Source organism: Oryza glaberrima, chromosome 8 (genome assembly GCF_000147395.1).
Source record: "Oryza glaberrima chromosome 8, OglaRS2, whole genome shotgun sequence".
NCBI lineage: Eukaryota > Viridiplantae > Streptophyta > Magnoliopsida > Poales > Poaceae > Oryza > Oryza glaberrima.
In genome coordinates, this window is record NC_068333.1 from 23,843,997 (window position 1) to 23,862,038 (window position 18,042).

Sequence of the window (18,042 nt, forward strand, 5' to 3'; positions counted from 1 at the left end):
ACTTATTCCGTGCGGAGCGTACACGAGGCCCATGAGGTGGCCTATAGTGTGGGCGGCCTGAGAACATATTCGGGAACAACTTTAGGGACATTAAGTAAACTTATTCTGTGAGGAGATTACAAGCGAACCAATAGTGTGGGCGGCCAGGGAACGGCCCCCTCCCCGTCCCCGATGGCGCCGCTCCCCCCTATCTCTCACCTCCCTCACGCGATGGATCTGGCAACGACAGGCGTCGGCGACCGTGGGTTTTTGATAAAATTTAGACTCTCTCTTGGAGAGATATGTTTTTTCTACCTATTTTCAGTTTAACAAACCAAAAAACAAATTTTTGAAGAGAGATTATACGTAATATGTTGATGGTGCTCTGGCAGAAGTTAAACGAAGATTAAATCCGGTAAATTAAAACCGAATTGAAAGATAAAATTATGGGGAAAATGAGGAGAAAGGAGTTGAGAATCAATTTTTGTAATGAATTGAGTGAGAAAATGCACATGGAGGCAGATCAACATGGCAGCGACGCTAGGGTTCGGCTCGGGTGGCGGCTGGAGTAGCGGATCATATCGGAAAAAAAACCGAACTATTGGACGTGCTTTAATAAAATATTATTCATGTTGCGCGCGAAAACAATCTCTTATTAAGTTCTAGACGCCAGGTGTTTTTTTTTCAAAACAGCCTATTTCCCATTAAATCGGGTAAATTATTCTATTTGTACGACACAAAATAATTTTTTTCCAGCCCACGTGGCTCAGAGAAAAAACAAAAAGTTATGAATAATCTCGCTTAACAAAAACAGCATATGTGCCGGTTCTTTTTCCATACAGAGAGTACCTTTTTTTTTTTTTTTTTTTTTTGAAAAACCGCCCATCAGAGCGAGGCGAGAGAGCGGCGCGTCTCGACCCTTCCGTCCCCCTTGTCTCCTCGTTTTCCTCAACCGCTCTTATCCTCTCGCTCTGTCCTCTGGTCCTCCGTTCGCTCGCCCTCTCTCCTCCGCTGCGCACTCCCGTAGTCCTATTAGCCGACGACGTCCTGCCTCTTCGCTGCTCCCCCTCCCCCTTCCCTCACCGACGGCACGACTCCTCCTCCCGCTCGCACGGCGCTCTCCCCCTGCTCTCCCTCCAGCTGACGGTGTCCTTTCCCCGGCGGGCGGCACCCTCGCAAGGCGTCCTCCCCCTGGCCGGCGGCGCCTCAGCTGCGGCGCCCTCGCGCGGCGTCCTCCCCCGGCAGGCGGCGCCCTCTCCGCGGTGGCATCACCCTCTTATCCGGCATAGCGGTGGCACCCTCTTCACAGTTGCGCCTGGGTGGCGACACCCTCGTCCCGGCGCATGGCTGTGCGCCCGCCAAGCCACCACGGCCTCGGGGCAGCGGCGTCCTCGATGATTTAGGTTTTTGTGATATAATTTTTTTGGATGATTTTGCATTTGTGATTTCGTGATTAACTGGATCTGTGATTCATTTTCTATCGTTTATGTATTGTCTTGTCTCGGATGGATCGGATTGGGGGATTAGGTTTCTTGGGATTAAATATGGTATTTCCGTGTTGTTTTTGGTTGATTGATTGATTTGGGCCAATCTTGCACGGGGATTTTTTTTTAAACGGACTCGGAGTCAACACGACAGGGCCTAAAAGTTGTTATTTGGATATATGTTCATGCCAATTAATTTGGAAATTTCATATGCATATATCAAGTGACGAAATTTCCGGTTGTCTGTTTTTCTTTCTAAATCGGACACCATTTTTTCCTCTAAAGAAACCAGAAGTTACACGCCTCACGCCCATTGAAATCCGACGTCCCTCCCTCGTTCGCTCGTGTACGCGTGGGGCGCAGCGGGTGCGGAATACGAAACCTACTCGAGAAGGGTGACGTACGAAATTTTCTGGCAAAAACATCAAACTTTTATAATAGGTAAAGATAAGGAATAAGTACACTTGAGGTCCCTTAACTTACCAACGAATCCGATTTTCGTCCTTCAATCGAAAAACCAGATACAACGGGTCCCTCAACTATCAAAACCGGTGTAAAGCAGGTCCCTCAACGGTTTTGATGGTGGTTTTGGCCAATGTGGCGTCTACGTGTCCGGTTTGCGTATTGAAAGGAAAATATAAAAGTTAAAAAAAAAACAAAAATATGGGGTCCACATATCAGTTAGACAAAAGGAAAAAAGAGTGGACCCACCTGTCAGTGGGTCCCACAATCCTCTCTATGCACGAACGATTGGACGACAGGAGACTGGGAGAGGGAGCGACCGACGCCTCTTCTCTCTCCCTCCCGTCATCCTTCCTCGCCGGCCGGCGAGCGCACACGGAGAGGGAAAAAGGCGCCGGCCGGCGAGTGGGGCGGCGGCGGCAGCTGGCCCCCGCCCACTGCGCACTTCTTCGGCGGTCTGCGACGCGGAGCTAGGGTTGCGGGAGTCGGAGGGTAGCGGCGCCATCATCCTGCTCGAACAATCGGAGAGACGGCAACGACGAACTGTGTTCATGCAACAGTGTGATTACCTGGCCGGCGACGAACTCAGTGACGATGCGGCTGCCGCCGAGGACGAGAGTATTGGAGACGTTGACGCCATGCTCGGCGGTGGCGTCCGTGGACTGGTCATGTCCGATGACGCCCATCTCCTCGTTACGACTCGCCGCGGACTCCATGGCGGCGGCCGGGCCGCCCTTGACCGTCTTCCCCAACACGAGGTTCTCCGCGCGCCGACTGCAAGTCGCCGCGTCCCGCGGCGCGATGGGCTTGGCCGCGAGGCTTCTGGTCACCGGGAACACGTCGCCATACCAGATCCCTTGCTGGCTCATCCTACTACACTCTCAACGTAGCTAGTACTAGTGTGGTGAGATCGTGTGTGCACTGTGCTTTGCATGAGAGAGAGATCTTCAAGGTCATATGCGGCGCGGCTCGCTGCATGGGTCGAACGGGGGACACGCAGGGTGGCCGGCAATGGCGGGGCGCCGTGGGTGGGGCACTGGGGCTCGACGGCGACGGGCGGTCACAGCCCGCCGAAGAGGCGCGCAGCGGGCGGCGCCCAGCGGCCGTTGTCGCCACCCTCGCCGGCCGGCGCCTTTTTCCCTCTCCGTGCGCGCTCGCCGGCCGGCGAGGAAGGATGCCGGGAGGGAGAGAGAAAAGGCGTCGGTCGCTCCCTCTCCCAGTCTCCCGTCGTCCAATCGTCCGTGGATAGAGAGGATGGTGGGACCCACTAACAGGTGGGTTCACTCTTTTTTCCTTTTGTCTGACTGACATGTGGGCCCCACATTTTGTTTTCATTTTTAAGTTTTATATTTTCCTTCCAGTGCCACGTCAGCGCCACTTAGGACGAGGACCAAGTCAAACCGGCCACGTAGGCACCACATCAGCCAAAACCACCATCAAAACCGCTGAGGGACCTGTTTTGCACCGGTTTTAATAGTTGAGGGGCCTATTGTATCTGGTTTTCCGGTTGAAGGACGAAAATCAGATTCGTTGACAAGTTAAGGGACCTCAAGTGAACTTATTCCTAAAGATAAAGATATAAATGCCTAACCTTCCCTGGTCCGTTACTCGGCCCATAGGCCGGCCCATTGTGTCAATAACCACTATAAAACTGGTTTCATCCACTCCGGGCTGCATCTCTCTCGCCGTCGCGCGATGGGGCGACGAAAGCAGCAGCGTCAGGACGCCGCCGCCGCCTCCTTCTCCGACGACGTCGACGTCGCTAGGTGAGTACCATCTTACTGTATCTCGCTAGCTAGAAATGAAATTAAGAACTAATTAAGGAAATCCCTTAATTGCCAAAGTCGCGTCCATCATCTTTATATTTTGATTGCTTGGCAGAAATCTTAGGGGGATGCCCTGGTTAGTTTGGTTGCTTTTCGAGACGCCCTCCGGATTCGCAATGTTTTCCTTCAATAGCTACATCTTCGAAGAAGAGAATGCAATCGAGGTAATATATTTATATTGTGCGTCTGCATTTTTAATATTTCTAATTAAGTTTACTGGTTTCTTGTTTCTACTCATGCAGCACATTTGGGCCAACTTCGTCGAGGACTATATGGCAAAAAACTGTGTTAGTATATATATCTCTCTCTGTAGATCTCTAATGTGTTTCAGGCGCAATATGTGCCTTATCGCGCCTTGGTTTTCTTGTTTAAATTTTTTTTTCATGCTCATCAACATGATTACTTGGGGTTGTTAAACTTTGTTATGTCAACAAGTGCTCAATAATTATGATAAATTAGTTAGTACAAGACCTGACTCTAGTTAGTGTGATGCTGCTAGTTTTTCTTTAAATTAAAATTGATTTCCTAGCAATGCACTATGTATCAACACCTAATGCGGTGCACACCAATTTCCTACTGTAACAACCTGTCTCTGCTGGAGGGATGTGATCCCTAAGACGGTACACTGGCTGCTTTTCCAAAACTAGAAACCATTTTTTACTGTAATATATGGACCAATTCTGAGGTCTGCTGAAAGACTACTCGATCTTTGATAAAATTGAAGACTGGATTTGTTCTCTCCTGCCACAGTTGAGAATTGAGACATTTTGCATGTTGGTTGAACTCTATCTATCTATCATTCTATCTATCTCTTAAGGGTGTGTTTAGTTCACGCCAAAATTGGAAATTTGATTGAAATTAGAACGATGTGACGGAAAAGTTGGAAGTTTGTGTGTAGGAAAGTTTTGATGTGATGGAAAAATTGGAAGTTTGAAGAAAAGTTTGGAACTAAACCAGGCCTAAGTCTCTCATAGTGGTCATCTTTTTGTGCTTTATCAGCTCTGGCTGAAACAATTTCAAAAGTTTGAGGACAAGTCTGCTGCTATTAATTGTACTACTGGTCTTGGCAAAGAACTGAGAGATATGCTGAAGATTTGGTGCCGTCGTGGGGAGAAGCTAATGGTTGGAAGCCTAGAATACAAAGAAATAATCGAAGCTGATCAGGAGCTGAAGGTAATCAATTAATTACATGTGTTTGCGAATAACATCGATTACATTTTTCACTGGTCTTTGCACTTGCAGGGAGTAACATGCCTGTATAATGATTTTGTGACGGAGGTGATGTGGGGGATCAAGAATCTCATGCACATTTTAGTGCCTGAAGAACAAAAGGTGCTGACCAAGGAGGAGCGCCTCCCAGTGAGTAAAGGATTGGAAATGATCCTGCACCGTTATAAATTTGATGTTAAGCCAGAGATGGTGAGTTTTTGTTCACAGCATGTCTTTACCTGTACATATCTGTCATAATTCATAGCTGTGTCATGTACTGATTCAATTTTTGGATTGAAACCCTGATCAGTTCTTTTTGTTCTTTAACAAAAGACTCGCCACTCGCCAGTTCTTCTAGAAACTCATTTAGCTATTAATCTGTATTGGCTATTCATTTTAGTTTTTTAGGTTAGTCTTTAGATTTAAGGAAAGAATGATGTTTCCCATTATGGCATAGGGATGTGTTTATCTTGTTCTCTGCAAATATGTTATCTTTTCAATAAAAGGGCAGGGCATTTGGTCTTAAAAAGTAATGTGTGCCCTTTTGTGTTCATCCAGATCAACAATGATATAGTGGAAACAGCTTGCTACTTATATCATTGTGACTTTCTTGAAAAGAGGCATTCCAAGGGCCTTCACTTGTCAGATTATCACCTTCTGAAAATATCTGGGTTGAACAGTTCCGAATGGGATACTATGAAACTAGTAACTGCTCTGAATAAGATAACTCGCCCTGGAGAAGAAATTGAGCACCCCCCTGAGGTGAACCATAATACTTCTACTGTTATCTGTTGTAAAGGCAGTGCTCTGACGCACTGCATTTGTACATTTTTCCCCTTTTCCTTAATATACATCGGCAAAAAAAAAAAATACTTCTACTGTTAAGACTTATATGTTTCATATATACCTGTAGGCTGGATTGAAGTTTAGTTTGTATGTTTTTTCCTTTCAGATGTTTTCATCAGATGAGCTATTAAAGATAGAGAAAGATGCAGATAAATACAAGGATAAGATCTATAAGACTGCTGTCTCTGAGATCTGGAATGACTTAGTGTGTTCCTACAGTATCAAGAAGGAAAAGCTGAGACACATGCAATTCTTGGTTGAGGCGGCGGCACAGGAAGCTGCCAAGAGGGAGGTCAATCAAGCTGGTAATGATTGAGGTGTTTCACCATTGAAGAAATTTCCTTATTACTCCCTCCGTTTTAGATTGTAAGACTTTTTAGCATTGCTTATATTCATTTAGAAGTTAATGAATCTATACACATATATATGCCTAATTCATAAACATCTAAAAGAATATAGGCAATGCTAGAAAGTCTTACATTGTGAAACGGATGAAGTATGATGTAATATAGCTGGTTGCTGGTTTAAACACAGTTGTGGTGTATGGAGAGAATGGAGCAAAAATTTGAACAATTGGGGTTTTAATTAGCCGAATTATCTAGGCAGACAGAGTTCTGTTATTTTGGCGACCTACCGTTATTGGTTACTACCTCCGTTTCAGGTTATAAGACTTTCTAGCATTGCCCACATTTATATAGATGTTAATGAATCTAGGCACACATATATGTCTAGATTCATTAACATATATATGAATATGGGCAATGCTAGAAAGTCAACTTGATGATAAAAAATACCGTTCTTAGATAGTTGGATTCCTCTGTTTCAATTTTTTTTGGTCTCTTATGGGTCATTTCACTACAGATAGATAATCTATCTATTTTACAGGTATCTCTTTTTTTTTTAGATCTAGATGATATTCTTAAAACGAAACAAAAACCTACTTCTCTGGGATACTATAGCTTTAAAACCAAGCTTCAGTACAGAAAAAAGAGAATACCAAAATCTGGTGTACATATTTCGACCACTACAGCCACTTTGCCTTCTTCGATTTCCAGTTGCAATAATTTAGATGGAAATAAAGAAACTGAATTCCTTATATACACATTTCTAAACAAATCACCAGGCTTTGGTTTAGAGGTATGATGCTCATGACAAGGTTTGTGCACAGCAAAGCTGATTAGGTTGGATATAAATGAAATCAAAATGCGATGCCTGAGAGCAAGTCACAGATGCATAGAATTGCATGCCACAGTATCCACCATAACAGCTACTTCATCCGTTTCATATTATTCAGAATTATCATATTTGTAAAAGTTTATCAAAATTGTAAGATTCATGTGCTAAATGTGAGCAAATTCTCAATCGATGAACAAAAATAAGAGAAGTGTGCAACATGAGTAAGGGTATGAATGTTTTCTCCCCAAAGATTTAACACCGTTAATATGTCCATCCAAAGTAGGGGCAAAATTTTTCTTCGTTTAAAAAACAAAACAAGGACAAAAACGAAAACCCTAAAAATAGTGGCAAAATCTATATTGGACATCAAAGTAGAGGCAAGAACGAAATTGCCCCCCTTTTCAAAAAGGTGATATTTCACATTCCATAATAAATCACAATGGCACATCTCGGTATGTACATCCAACCATCCTTCATGGAAACTAGTGGACCTACTTCAGGTTCTGAGATGATACAAAAAAACAGAGAAAGAAGCAACTCGATATGATGGATATACAAACTTACATACTATGCATGAATCATCTGCAAACAAAAACCAAGCCGTTTGCAAGATGAATACAAATAAGTATAGCCTACGCTAAGAGAATCCGGCAACGAAATGGTATATATATAGGAGAAGAAAAGGAGCAGGCACATCATGTTGCTGAAGCTTCAGAAGAACCCATAGGCTACTTCACGCCACAAACTTGGGTCATTGAGCAACACAAGCTGGGAGAAGCCTGGAGCCGGGTTACTCTTGACTTCACAACGGGCGTGGTCTGTGTCACAGAAGAAATGCTACTGAAGCGAGGGCTTTTTTCCCCACCAGATTTTATCTAGTATAATCTTCTAACAACACAAGAATATCGTCGTCGCTTGTTCCACCGTCGATGGCACACTGTAATGCCGTCCTGCCATCTTGGTCCGCAACTTGTGGATTAGCCCCCCTGCATAAATTTTGCGGAGCGAAGAAAAGTGAGACCACCTTTATGTAGTTGATCTTTTGCAGTGGACTAGTCTTTGGATTAGGGGGCATATAAAGCAAGATAAATGCTGAAGATGTAAGTACTGAAATACCTGGAGAGTAGAAGCTTAGCATGTACGTGTCTTCCTTTCAATATACACTGATGAAGGGGTGTCCGGCCTCTTGAATCAATTGCATTTACATTAGCTCCGTACTGCAAAAGTAATTCAACCATTCCAACATCTGCAACATGACATGCAAGATGAAGCAACGAGAAACCTTCGCATCTTTCGTCCCCATCATCTACACGTGAACTTGTGCTGGCAGGAGAAAGGGGCTCTCTAGGAGAAACTTTTTCATGTGAATGGCAATCGAAAAATACAGGGCTTCCATCAGATGGTGAGGCAGAGTGCTCTTGCTGAGATGATCTTCCAGTAGTCGAACGCGAACTATAGGACATCTCTCCATAAACTAAATTTACATTGGCGCGGGATTGCACGATGAGACTGTATACAGCTCTCTTGTCATTTGCAGTTACATTATCCCACATCTGCTGAGCTAGCTGAATCTCATCCATGCTATACTTTCGTACAAATTCCTTGTCAGCATACTGGAATTTTTAAAACATAAAAAACTCAGTATATTTTATGCAATTGAAGGAGCACCTAAGCTCAACTTACAAGTAGGACAATAATAAATAATAAACCTATTGACAAAGCATTATAGATTGTCTGGCTCATGAGTTGTAATTTTCAATAATCTCTTGGGCAACTTGAACATAAGGTCCATGATAGTCAACTGACTATCACAGTGACTAAAAACTTATTCTTATTTTGTTAAACTACAAGTGCACTATCAAACATGTGATGTAACCAAAATGGTATTGATTTATATGCAATGCTACAGTTTTCAGGATTACAGTTTTCCCCTTTTCATTGTGATTGTTTGCCAATATGTATCATAGCATCAGACGACAACTTAGGTCACATATAAGATATGTGGCAGAAAATAAGTCCATGAACAAGATAAAAGAGTTTATAGGGCAAGCAAATGAAGTAAAACTACCTGTCAAATTAATAATAAGTCCAACCCATGGGTAACAAAGAACCAAAGCTGCATATGAGTATGTTGCCTCTACATCAGCCTAAGTTAACCTCAACCAACATCCTTTGTTTTCTCTTGGTTAGGTTTGCAAGCCATTCACAAGATCATGGAGTGAGGCTCACACAAGCACACATACAAAGACCATAGAAGGCCAATGTATTCGCATGATATGTGATTATGTGCAGAGGCACTGTCAGCAGGGAGTTCCTTGCTTGATAATTTTCATGCGAAGGAAGCCACTTTGTGATTCTAGAAAAGACATAAAGTCCTCTGTAATTGTGAGTACACTGCTTGTATAAAACAACTAAAATCTTTTCCAATTCCAAGAGTAACTATGGTTTAGTGTATGTTATTTATGTGGTTGGCATTCACTTTTCCTACCATCATACCATCCTATGTAGTGGACTGGCAGGGAGTGGGAAAATTTTGGGGATGAATAAGTAAAGAAAACATAAGCACTGAAGTTGTATATACTGTTGCAAAGCCATCTCTCAAATATATGTGAGGTGTTGAATCAAGAGAGGACTTATTATGAAATTCTTCTAGATCACTGCTAATCATTATGGAAAGAGAGTCATGGTTAGACAAGGAAGTGCCTTTACTCCTGAGAAGTTAACTATCATGAATCATGTTTATCCAATCATTCTTCCAATGAACACCCATAAAGACCATTTGGTTCTCACATTACTTTTGCTGATCATGAAACTCAATTGCAAAAAGGTAGTAAGTACCTTGGCATGGATAAACTTCTCTTTGGCAGAGAAAGGATCTGAGTGTTTAGGCTTGCTGACAGTAAAGTGCCATGCCGTATCTAATCCATGAGCGCTGCGGAACAATGTAGTGCTGATTAACTGGAAAGAAATAGATAAGGCAGCAAAAACATGTAAAGTAATTTACAACAATTGTAATATTACCGCAACTTGTCATCAGATTCACCATTTTTTGACGAAGGTAAAACTTCTTCCCAAACATCATTGACAAACTTGTTGCCTAATGATTGAAAGAAATTGATTACAGATGGTTCCCACACTCTGACATCAAGCGTCAGAGATCTTACCTGCCAATATAATGTACAGTTAAGTTCTATAAAAATTTATTAATAGTTAATGATACTGAAATGACTAAACCTAAATGCACAACGACATTTGAATATTCAATGAAATATATAGGCACTGATAGAATCTGATTGGTGATATGCATATACAAATTGATGTCAACCATAAGAAATTTTTCCTATAATCTGCAACAACAATAATTGTACCATGAGGCCGAGTTTCATCTAAAGACCACCAGAAAGCTGTTTAAGAAAACAGAAAGAATGATGCAAGCAATATATGTATTTTCAGTAAGGGAAAAAAATGCTCCTATAGCAGTCCTTGGGAATATGTCCGCAAAAATACAACTCACAAAATGCTTTGCGTTTCTAAGAGCTTTTAGTTCTTTGTTTTGGACTAATTTGCTGTTACAATTTTGAGTCTTTTGTTGTTTTAACCCTCTTATTGGCCAAAGAATAATCATCATTTTTTGCCCCAGGTAGCATATTGGCCAAAAGGACAATCATTGTTTTGCCCCATGTAACATAGTCCCCAAGCATGCCATGTAATACACAAAAAGCTATGATGTTCTAGACTCAAATATTACAAATGCAGACGTAGAAAGTGATCTGCATGGAATTTCACACAAGGAGACAGGAGAATGTACAGATAAAATTATCTTAATTACCTTTGATATATGCACTCCAAGATTTCTGTGTACCCCAGAGCACTCTATGCACAGAAGTGCACCAAGGTTTAATGATGCCCAATCAGGTTCCATAGAACCACAATCAACACAAATGATATTGCCATCAACTTTCCTAAGCAAATCAATTGGTTTTTCAGGTTTCATGTTGGTCTTGTGATAATGTGTGCCTCTGACATCATGTTGCCCATTTCCAGTGTTCTTTTCCAATGTTAAGTCATCATACATGGAAGGTTCCAGATCCTGGCTAGTAAAGGAGCTACTTTCACTGGCACTGCCATCATGGCCACAGCTCTTAGGGCTTAGCAGAAAACACTGAAACAGAAGTACAGACCATCACATTTTGGTAAACGAAAATTCAACATGTCAAATACATAAACAATAAAATCTGGGTCATCGAATAGTGACCTGTTCTGGGGATTGTGAGCTAAGCAAAGATGCAATGACACCAGTAATCTTTTCAATCCAATCCATTTGATCTATTGCACTCTCTGCCTGCTCAAAAAATAGATGGTGTCACTTAAATAGGAAATATCGAATTATATTCAACATGAAGACAATATCATCTTCAATATTGTACTCATACCTGTAGTGTGTAGACCTTTGTGGGTGAAATTATTCTGAAGCAAAACCTCAGATCTGATTGTTCTGCATCCATTTTAATGGTTGATGTCAGCAAATTTACAGTATGCCGTGCAACAGATTTCTCATCATGTATAATGCCATGGTAATGAGATGAGAATAGTCTGCTCAGCAACCCAGAACCATGTTCAGTGGGGTTGCCAATGCTTCTTGGGTGACTGGAACAACCACCCTGGAAGACCAAAAGTGAAACAAAGAATAAAGGACAGGAACTTAAGTATATTGCACATCTTGGACAGAATCCTGCAGCTGCATGAGTATTTCACTAGTGCAAGGGGGACCTACAGGTGTCCTATTAATTTGCTTGCGATAGTAGTACAGCATTCCTCGACTATCGAGGACAAAAAACCTTCTTTTCCAATCAGCTCTCAAGTTTGAAGATCTTTTCGAGAGGTAACCTTGACGAATGGTCTGGACCTGAACATATACTTTGTTTCAGGAATGACAGTACTAGAATGTCTGCATGAAGCTTTAATTCCTAGTGAACCAGGAAGTGGTACCTTGCCTTTTGAGGCCGACTGCATCACTGCCTCAATCATTTTATGTGAACTTCTAGCAATCGTTTGAATTCCATCACCATTATGGGCATCAGTCAAACCATTTGATAAACGAATTTCCCGATCTATCTGCTTTTTGTATTCATGCATTCTCTCTACAAGAGAGGCTTGCTCCTTGTTTGCCCTTTCTCTTGATTGTTGTGCATAAGCAAGAACCTGCAGGAGGACCAAAGAACAGCTAAAGAAAAAATTCTTGTCCACTTCATAACATAAGAAGTTTGTGCGTGCAGCATTAAAAAGTAAGCAGCTTCGCTGCGTCTTAAAAAGATCAATATGATCATTGATGCAGCGATTTCTACAAAAAGATTAAAAAACTGCTATTCTCCACTCAAGGGCAATTGTTAACCAAGGACAGAACCAATTAAAATCCAGTAATTAGATAATCTGAATGTATTTATCTCCAGGAGAAAAAAAAAACAATATTAGGCTGAAAAAGCTACCAAAAGGTGCATAAAGCACTAAACAACTGAACTTTTCCAGGATGAAAATGTCAAACCTTCTTGATAATTGAAATATTGATCAGCTATAGAATAAATCCAATCTCAATGAGATGAATTGAGGGCAGAAATCTGGGGCACTAATATTTGCATTTCATGATCTTGTAGCTACAATGTAAAACTATTTGTATACTAGAAGACTAGGAAACTAATAAGCGAGCGTGGTCAAGTTACCTGATTAATATATGGCTCCATCTGATGCAATAGGTCGTATCCCTGAATGAATATAGCAACAGATAAGATAAGTCTCACTCTTTGCATAACATAGTAGCAGAAAGAGGAAAAATATGCAATCTGGTACTTGTTTAAAATATCGAAGATGAGAATCCATAGTTGAACTAACAGCCTCCAAAAATTCAAATCTCTTCTTTGCCTCAATATGGGAAATTGAAGTGACCTAAAAATTAGTGCAGGTATGGCAAATGATGATATGATAAGAAAAAAGGCACACAGTAAGAAAATACAAGAACAAAGTCTGATCAACTGTTTCACATACCAGGTTGAAACGGGCTTGCTCAAATGAAGATCTAGCGTTGTGAAGTTCCTGGGTAAGGCCAAGTGTAAGTCAGTTTGGGGGAAGTTGCCTTACCTTAAAAAGGGTTTTGTAAGAAAGGGAAAAGATTTTACATCTTCAATGGCAGTTGTTATGTCGGCTCGTGTGCCTTTCTTCAGTGACAGGTACTTATCACGAACCTGCGATCAAATCAGCCAGCTGGCTAATCAATAATAGTCTCTCCTCCATAACATTAAATAAGCAGCACACACTGTATGGCAGTAGATTGAACAAAGAAAATAACAAAGAAGTAAAATTAGCTGAGAGGAAGAAACCATTAGCTCATTGAAATTTGACATATCACAAAACAAAACGAAATGAACCCCTTTGTCACTTTGATTGCAAGAAGCAGAGAGAGAGAGAGAGAGAGAGACCAATTACAAATACAGAGGAACCACGAATTTATCATAATAAAGTGTGACCTGAAAATTAGTTATCTTTTTTGGCAATAGAAAAAATCGAATAACATACCTGGTCATACAAGAGGCTAGCCTTGTCGAAACGCTTCCGTGCATCCTGAGTAAATGTATGAAGCAGAAAGGCATGTCATTTAATTAATCTCACCATGAATTTCAAAATTCTGTTTTCACATGAAATTATACTGGTACCTTAACATCATGCAAATCAATGTCCACAAAATTCAGCAATCTGTCATTTAGCATGTGCTCAACCTGCCAGCAAATAGACATTAACACAGATGACAGCAAGGTAAGGAAACATAGGCCGCGTGTTCCTAGAATGAAATGGCTGAAGTGAAGGTTGGGATCACAAAATAGTGTCCATCACTTCATCTAAAATTCATAAACATGTAGGTTTGTGTTGTTCATAGATGAAAACATCTCAAGTGTTGGAGAAAAGGACAGAAGAGTTAGAATTTCATCAGCACTCCATCAAAGAAGCAAATTTGATAAGCACCCACATGAAAAGAAAGCATAAGAATTTGACTGAAATCCTGTAACAGCACATATATAAGAAAATATGATGAGAAGTGCCACTACCTGGGAGCGGAGGACTTCCTTGTATGTGCCTAGTTCTCTCAAGGCAATTGTAAATTTGGTCATAACAGGTCCTGGAGAGGAGAAATGTTCAGTATGCATATTAGAGGAAATGACCATACTAAAGACAAGACAGTTCTAGTAAAATGAAAAACAGTAATTAAGGGATGAGAAGTAAACTTTTAATACAGTAGATGGATAAACTCTTTACTCAACTGTTGTTGGCTTTAATCTGTATAGCTTAGTTAGATAATACCCTTTTTCTTTGTAAAATTAACTAAACACACATGAAATACATAAAGAAAACACCTTGCATACTCATATGAAAATTTTAAACAAAACAAATATCACCGAAAACATCAGATAAAAGATATGCAGGAGAATAACATGACTAACCACCAAAAGCAACACTTATAGGGTCATTGTGGCCTCCCCCAAATGTTTCGAGTGAGCTTGCAAATGCAATATCTCCATCATAAGCTTCTCCTAATCCTTCCCTGAAAAAAGGGATATGTAAATTAATGTGTCCTGGATAGCAGCAAGTTGGCAGAAAACTACGAGTAAATATGGGTTTAAATATAAGCGTGTAATGCAATGAATGGCAGTTCAACCTCTCTCTCTCTCTCTCTCTCTTTTTTTTTTTTGACTGAAGCAGTTCAACCATATCATGTGTCAGGTATTGTGAAGAAATACAAATCGATTAGATGTAGATGATCACTTACGTATACTTGCGGCAACCTTTATGAAACTTCAAACATCTCTCCCTGAGAATTTCAGCACTTTCTTCCAGTGACTGTATCTGCTTTTCAGAATGCCAAAAAAATGCATACATTGTTCATGAATCAAGCAAATCCAACATGGAAAAAAAAAGGTCACATAAAAGAAGTTTGTGCTACAAATATGTGTTGAAATGGATTATACCCAAACAATTGCATCTCTTTAATGAGGAAATCTCCCATTCTATAATCAATAAAAAATTCAAGAGCTTTATGGATACTTCTTAATCCGTTTACATGATGAGAAACAGTTCATTGTCCCAATTGCTTGGAAACAAGCATTCAGTTATAGGAGCAGTATGTGGCTAGCTAGCAAAAATTTTCAGGCTGGCATAGACGGCACGGGGAAACAAACACAGCGACGCAAGTTCAAAAGGTAGTGAGTAACATAGGACAATGCAGATAGGCGTAATAATAAAACCAGTGAGATACGACAATCCAGACCTATCACCATTCACCAATGAGGAACATTCGCCTTCGGTTACAAAAAGAAAGAAAAAAAAAGTAGCTGATCAAACACATTTGGATCATCAAAAAAAATAAAAAGAAAAAAAGAAGCGCCAAATCAACCATGAATTCCAAACACTGCGCTAAAATCAGGCGCAAAAATCCTTTCCGATAAAAAAAAAACAAAAATCAAGAGCAAAGCCATTCCCCCACCCATTCGCAACAATGTAATCAGCACAAAAGTTTTTTTGGCTCTCTTCCGAAGAAGAGCATATGCAGCGAGACCGAATCGAGAAGCCATTGCAAAGCATTGAAGCGAAACTGCCCCACGCTTGAGAGAGAGGCAACCCGGTAACCCGCCCCCACGGGATAGGCGCACTCCCACCTCGCGCCACCACATTCCAACCCAGAGCCCCACCCCTCGAAGCCGTTCGAGATCCCGGAGGCGGAGGAGGAGGCTCACCTGCGTGCGGAGCATGGGCGAGTCATCGAGCTTGGCGAAAAGCATGGCTGCCGCTGCTGACCACCACCACCACCTCCAATGCCGCAACCACCTCCCACCCTATCTCCACCACCTCCACCTCCCCCCCCCCCCCCTCCTCTTCCTCCTCGTCGCTGCCGCGTGACGCCGCCTGACCTCCTCCTCCTCCGCGGCCGCCGCCACCTCCTCCTCCTCCTCCTCCAGCAACCGCGGGTGGGGGTGGGTTGGTTGGTTGGTGGAGCGTCCGCGCGAGCGCGCAAGAGAGAGAGAGCGAGAGATGGCGGTGGCGTCGTCGCCGGAATTGGGCGATTCGCGCGTGGGGGAGAAGGGGGGGGAATAGGTCGGATGGCTCGGCGAGAAGAGAGGAGAGGAGTGGGAGCGACGAGCGGAATGGAAAATAACGTTGCGCTTTTCTCTCGCTACTCTTTGTTTTTTTTTTTCCTTTTTTCTTCTCCTGGAGGAGAGAGAGAGAAACATGTACATTTTGATTTTAAAAAAAATAAAAATTATTGTGGTCTTTGTTTTTTTTTATATAAAAATGTACGGCTAATTATTATAGATAATGTAGTACGAACTACAGAATTACAAGTTTAACTAAAATATAAAACATAAGAAAATTACTTAATGTGCTTTTTTTTAAGAAACATATATTTTTCATCTAGGGTTAGCCAGAGTATGCATATCCATTGTTTTCACCGATAACATATTACTTCATCCGTTTCACAATAAAAGTTATTCTAGTATTTCCCACATTTATATTGATGTTAATTAATCTAGACATATATACTAGAATGACTTACATTGTGAAACGAAGGGGCTATGAGTTAGCTGTAGTCTTTTTTCTTAAACTAAAAAAGCAGAAAAAAAATTGATTAAATTTATTTTTTATTACACGGAATACGTATGGGTACATATACCATTATACACGCTATCATAATCACACGTCCATAAAGTGTGTCATATAACACACTTACCATCACTAACATCTTATTATAAAACACATCCGTAAATTGTTAATATTTGTGAGCACCTACATTTATAAAACTCGTTTTATGAAGTCTACACACAGCTCCACCACTGAGTTACAGTATAATGGTACTTCTCTCATTAACCTAGTCAAGTTAATCTAAAACCATCGAAAATTTAAGTCAACTATGGAAAATATTACTCCTACATGCATTTTTATTATTTCCTAATGATAGGAACAGGCACTGGATAGATGATGAGATAGAGCATTATTAGATCGTGAAATTACAGGGTCACTGCCTCACTGGGCAAGTAAGTGCGTGCTGAGATCTCCACTTACAAAAAGGAAACCGAAACAAACAAACAAGAGTGGCATGGCATGCAGAGAAAAGCTGATGCAAAATACTACTGGATGATGCTGATAGATTCCAGTCTCTGTCTCTCATCACTGTTAGTCACTAAGAGATGGAGAGAGATTAGCAGTGGGCAGCCACTAATGCGACAGTGATTATGACGCCGGCAACCTATCTACCATATCCACACACATATATATATTCTCCTATTATGAAACAAACAAAGCTACTCTACTCTACTGCTTCATAAATTTCTGCCAAAAAATTTCAATACAAAGGCAATTCAGAGACTTTTTTTCTTGCCCTTCAGAGTTCATTCAGAATGCGCGTGCGTGGGCCCGGGATGCGGCCCTTGAGTTTTGGCTTTTTGACGGGTGGGCCCCACCATCCGGCCCATTCAAAAGATTCTACGGCCCGCGGTGCGAATGATGGGTTCGTTTCGTTCCCGCCAAGAGAAGAAGAAAAAAAAAAATCTGTCATTCAGTCAGTCAGATGCTGCTCATGATGCTTCTACTACGACCATCACACTATTATTATAGCACTAATGCAGGCACTAATCATGCATGCATCTGGGCGCTACTGTTCTTCCTTCCTGTACACATGATATCAGCTGATCAGCAGACAAATCCAAAACCAATAGTAGATCGATCGCCTGATCCAAGAACTAACGTATCCATGATTGGCCACTTGTGTTGTAGTACTCCGACTACTTGCAATTAAGCAGTTGGATGACACAGGAGGTTGGCTGGTAGCCAAGGCAGAGCAAACAGCAGCAACATCAACTAGGGGCCTGTTTGGGGAGCTTATAGCTGCTGCAGCTTCTCCTAGAATTTCAGCTCCCCCAAACAGTCCTGATTGTCACTCAGATTCTGAGAATATGTAGTTGTAGAATCCAAAAAAATGAACTATAATCTAGAAGCTAGAAAACCCAGCTTCTCCAGATTCT

The 18,042-nt window shown here is 41.5% G+C and overlaps 3 protein-coding genes across 5 annotated transcripts; 1 reads left to right on the forward strand and 2 right to left on the reverse strand.

The window, feature by feature from the left end:
* Positions 1-2,395: 2,395 nt before the first annotated feature.
* Positions 2,396-2,794, reverse strand: LOC127783145 (late embryogenesis abundant protein D-34-like). The gene has a single exon (XM_052310388.1). The coding sequence runs from the start codon at positions 2,792-2,794 to the stop codon at positions 2,396-2,398; it is 399 nt and encodes a 132-aa protein (XP_052166348.1).
* Positions 2,795-3,095: 301 nt separating this feature from the next.
* On the forward strand, positions 3,096-6,475 carry LOC127782266 (uncharacterized). 2 transcript variants are annotated; one of them, XM_052309392.1, is made up of 8 exons: positions 3,096-3,199; positions 3,287-3,691; positions 3,807-3,915; positions 3,964-4,038; positions 4,751-4,924; positions 4,994-5,170; positions 5,519-5,722; positions 5,913-6,475. In XM_052309392.1, the coding sequence occupies exons 2-8, from the start codon at positions 3,621-3,623 to the stop codon at positions 6,120-6,122; spliced, it is 1,020 nt and encodes a 339-aa protein (XP_052165352.1). In that variant the 5' UTR covers positions 3,096-3,199; positions 3,287-3,620; the 3' UTR covers positions 6,123-6,475. The 2 variants fall into 2 exon arrangements, with proteins under 2 accessions (XP_052165352.1, XP_052165354.1); XM_052309394.1 differs by having other exon boundaries at positions 3,994-4,038; positions 5,913-6,473.
* A 905-nt stretch (positions 6,476-7,380) lies between these two features.
* LOC127782227 (ADP-ribosylation factor GTPase-activating protein AGD3-like) lies at positions 7,381-16,161 on the reverse strand. Of its 2 annotated transcripts, XM_052309328.1 has the most exons (19): positions 15,760-16,161; positions 14,796-14,872; positions 14,470-14,570; positions 14,077-14,147; positions 13,687-13,749; positions 13,550-13,594; positions 13,153-13,218; positions 13,022-13,069; positions 12,827-12,922; positions 12,700-12,741; positions 11,972-12,184; positions 11,757-11,888; positions 11,416-11,643; positions 11,238-11,324; positions 10,812-11,144; positions 10,004-10,146; positions 9,821-9,914; positions 8,099-8,595; positions 7,381-7,968 (listed from the first exon to the last, which is right to left on the reverse strand). In XM_052309328.1, exons 1-19 carry the CDS (start codon positions 15,802-15,804, stop codon positions 7,854-7,856), a joined length of 2,496 nt encoding a protein of 831 aa, XP_052165288.1. In that variant the 5' UTR covers positions 15,805-16,161; the 3' UTR covers positions 7,381-7,853. The 2 variants fall into 2 exon arrangements, with proteins under 2 accessions (XP_052165288.1, XP_052165289.1); XM_052309329.1 differs by lacking the exon at positions 12,827-12,922.
* Positions 16,162-18,042: the final 1,881 nt, after the last annotated feature.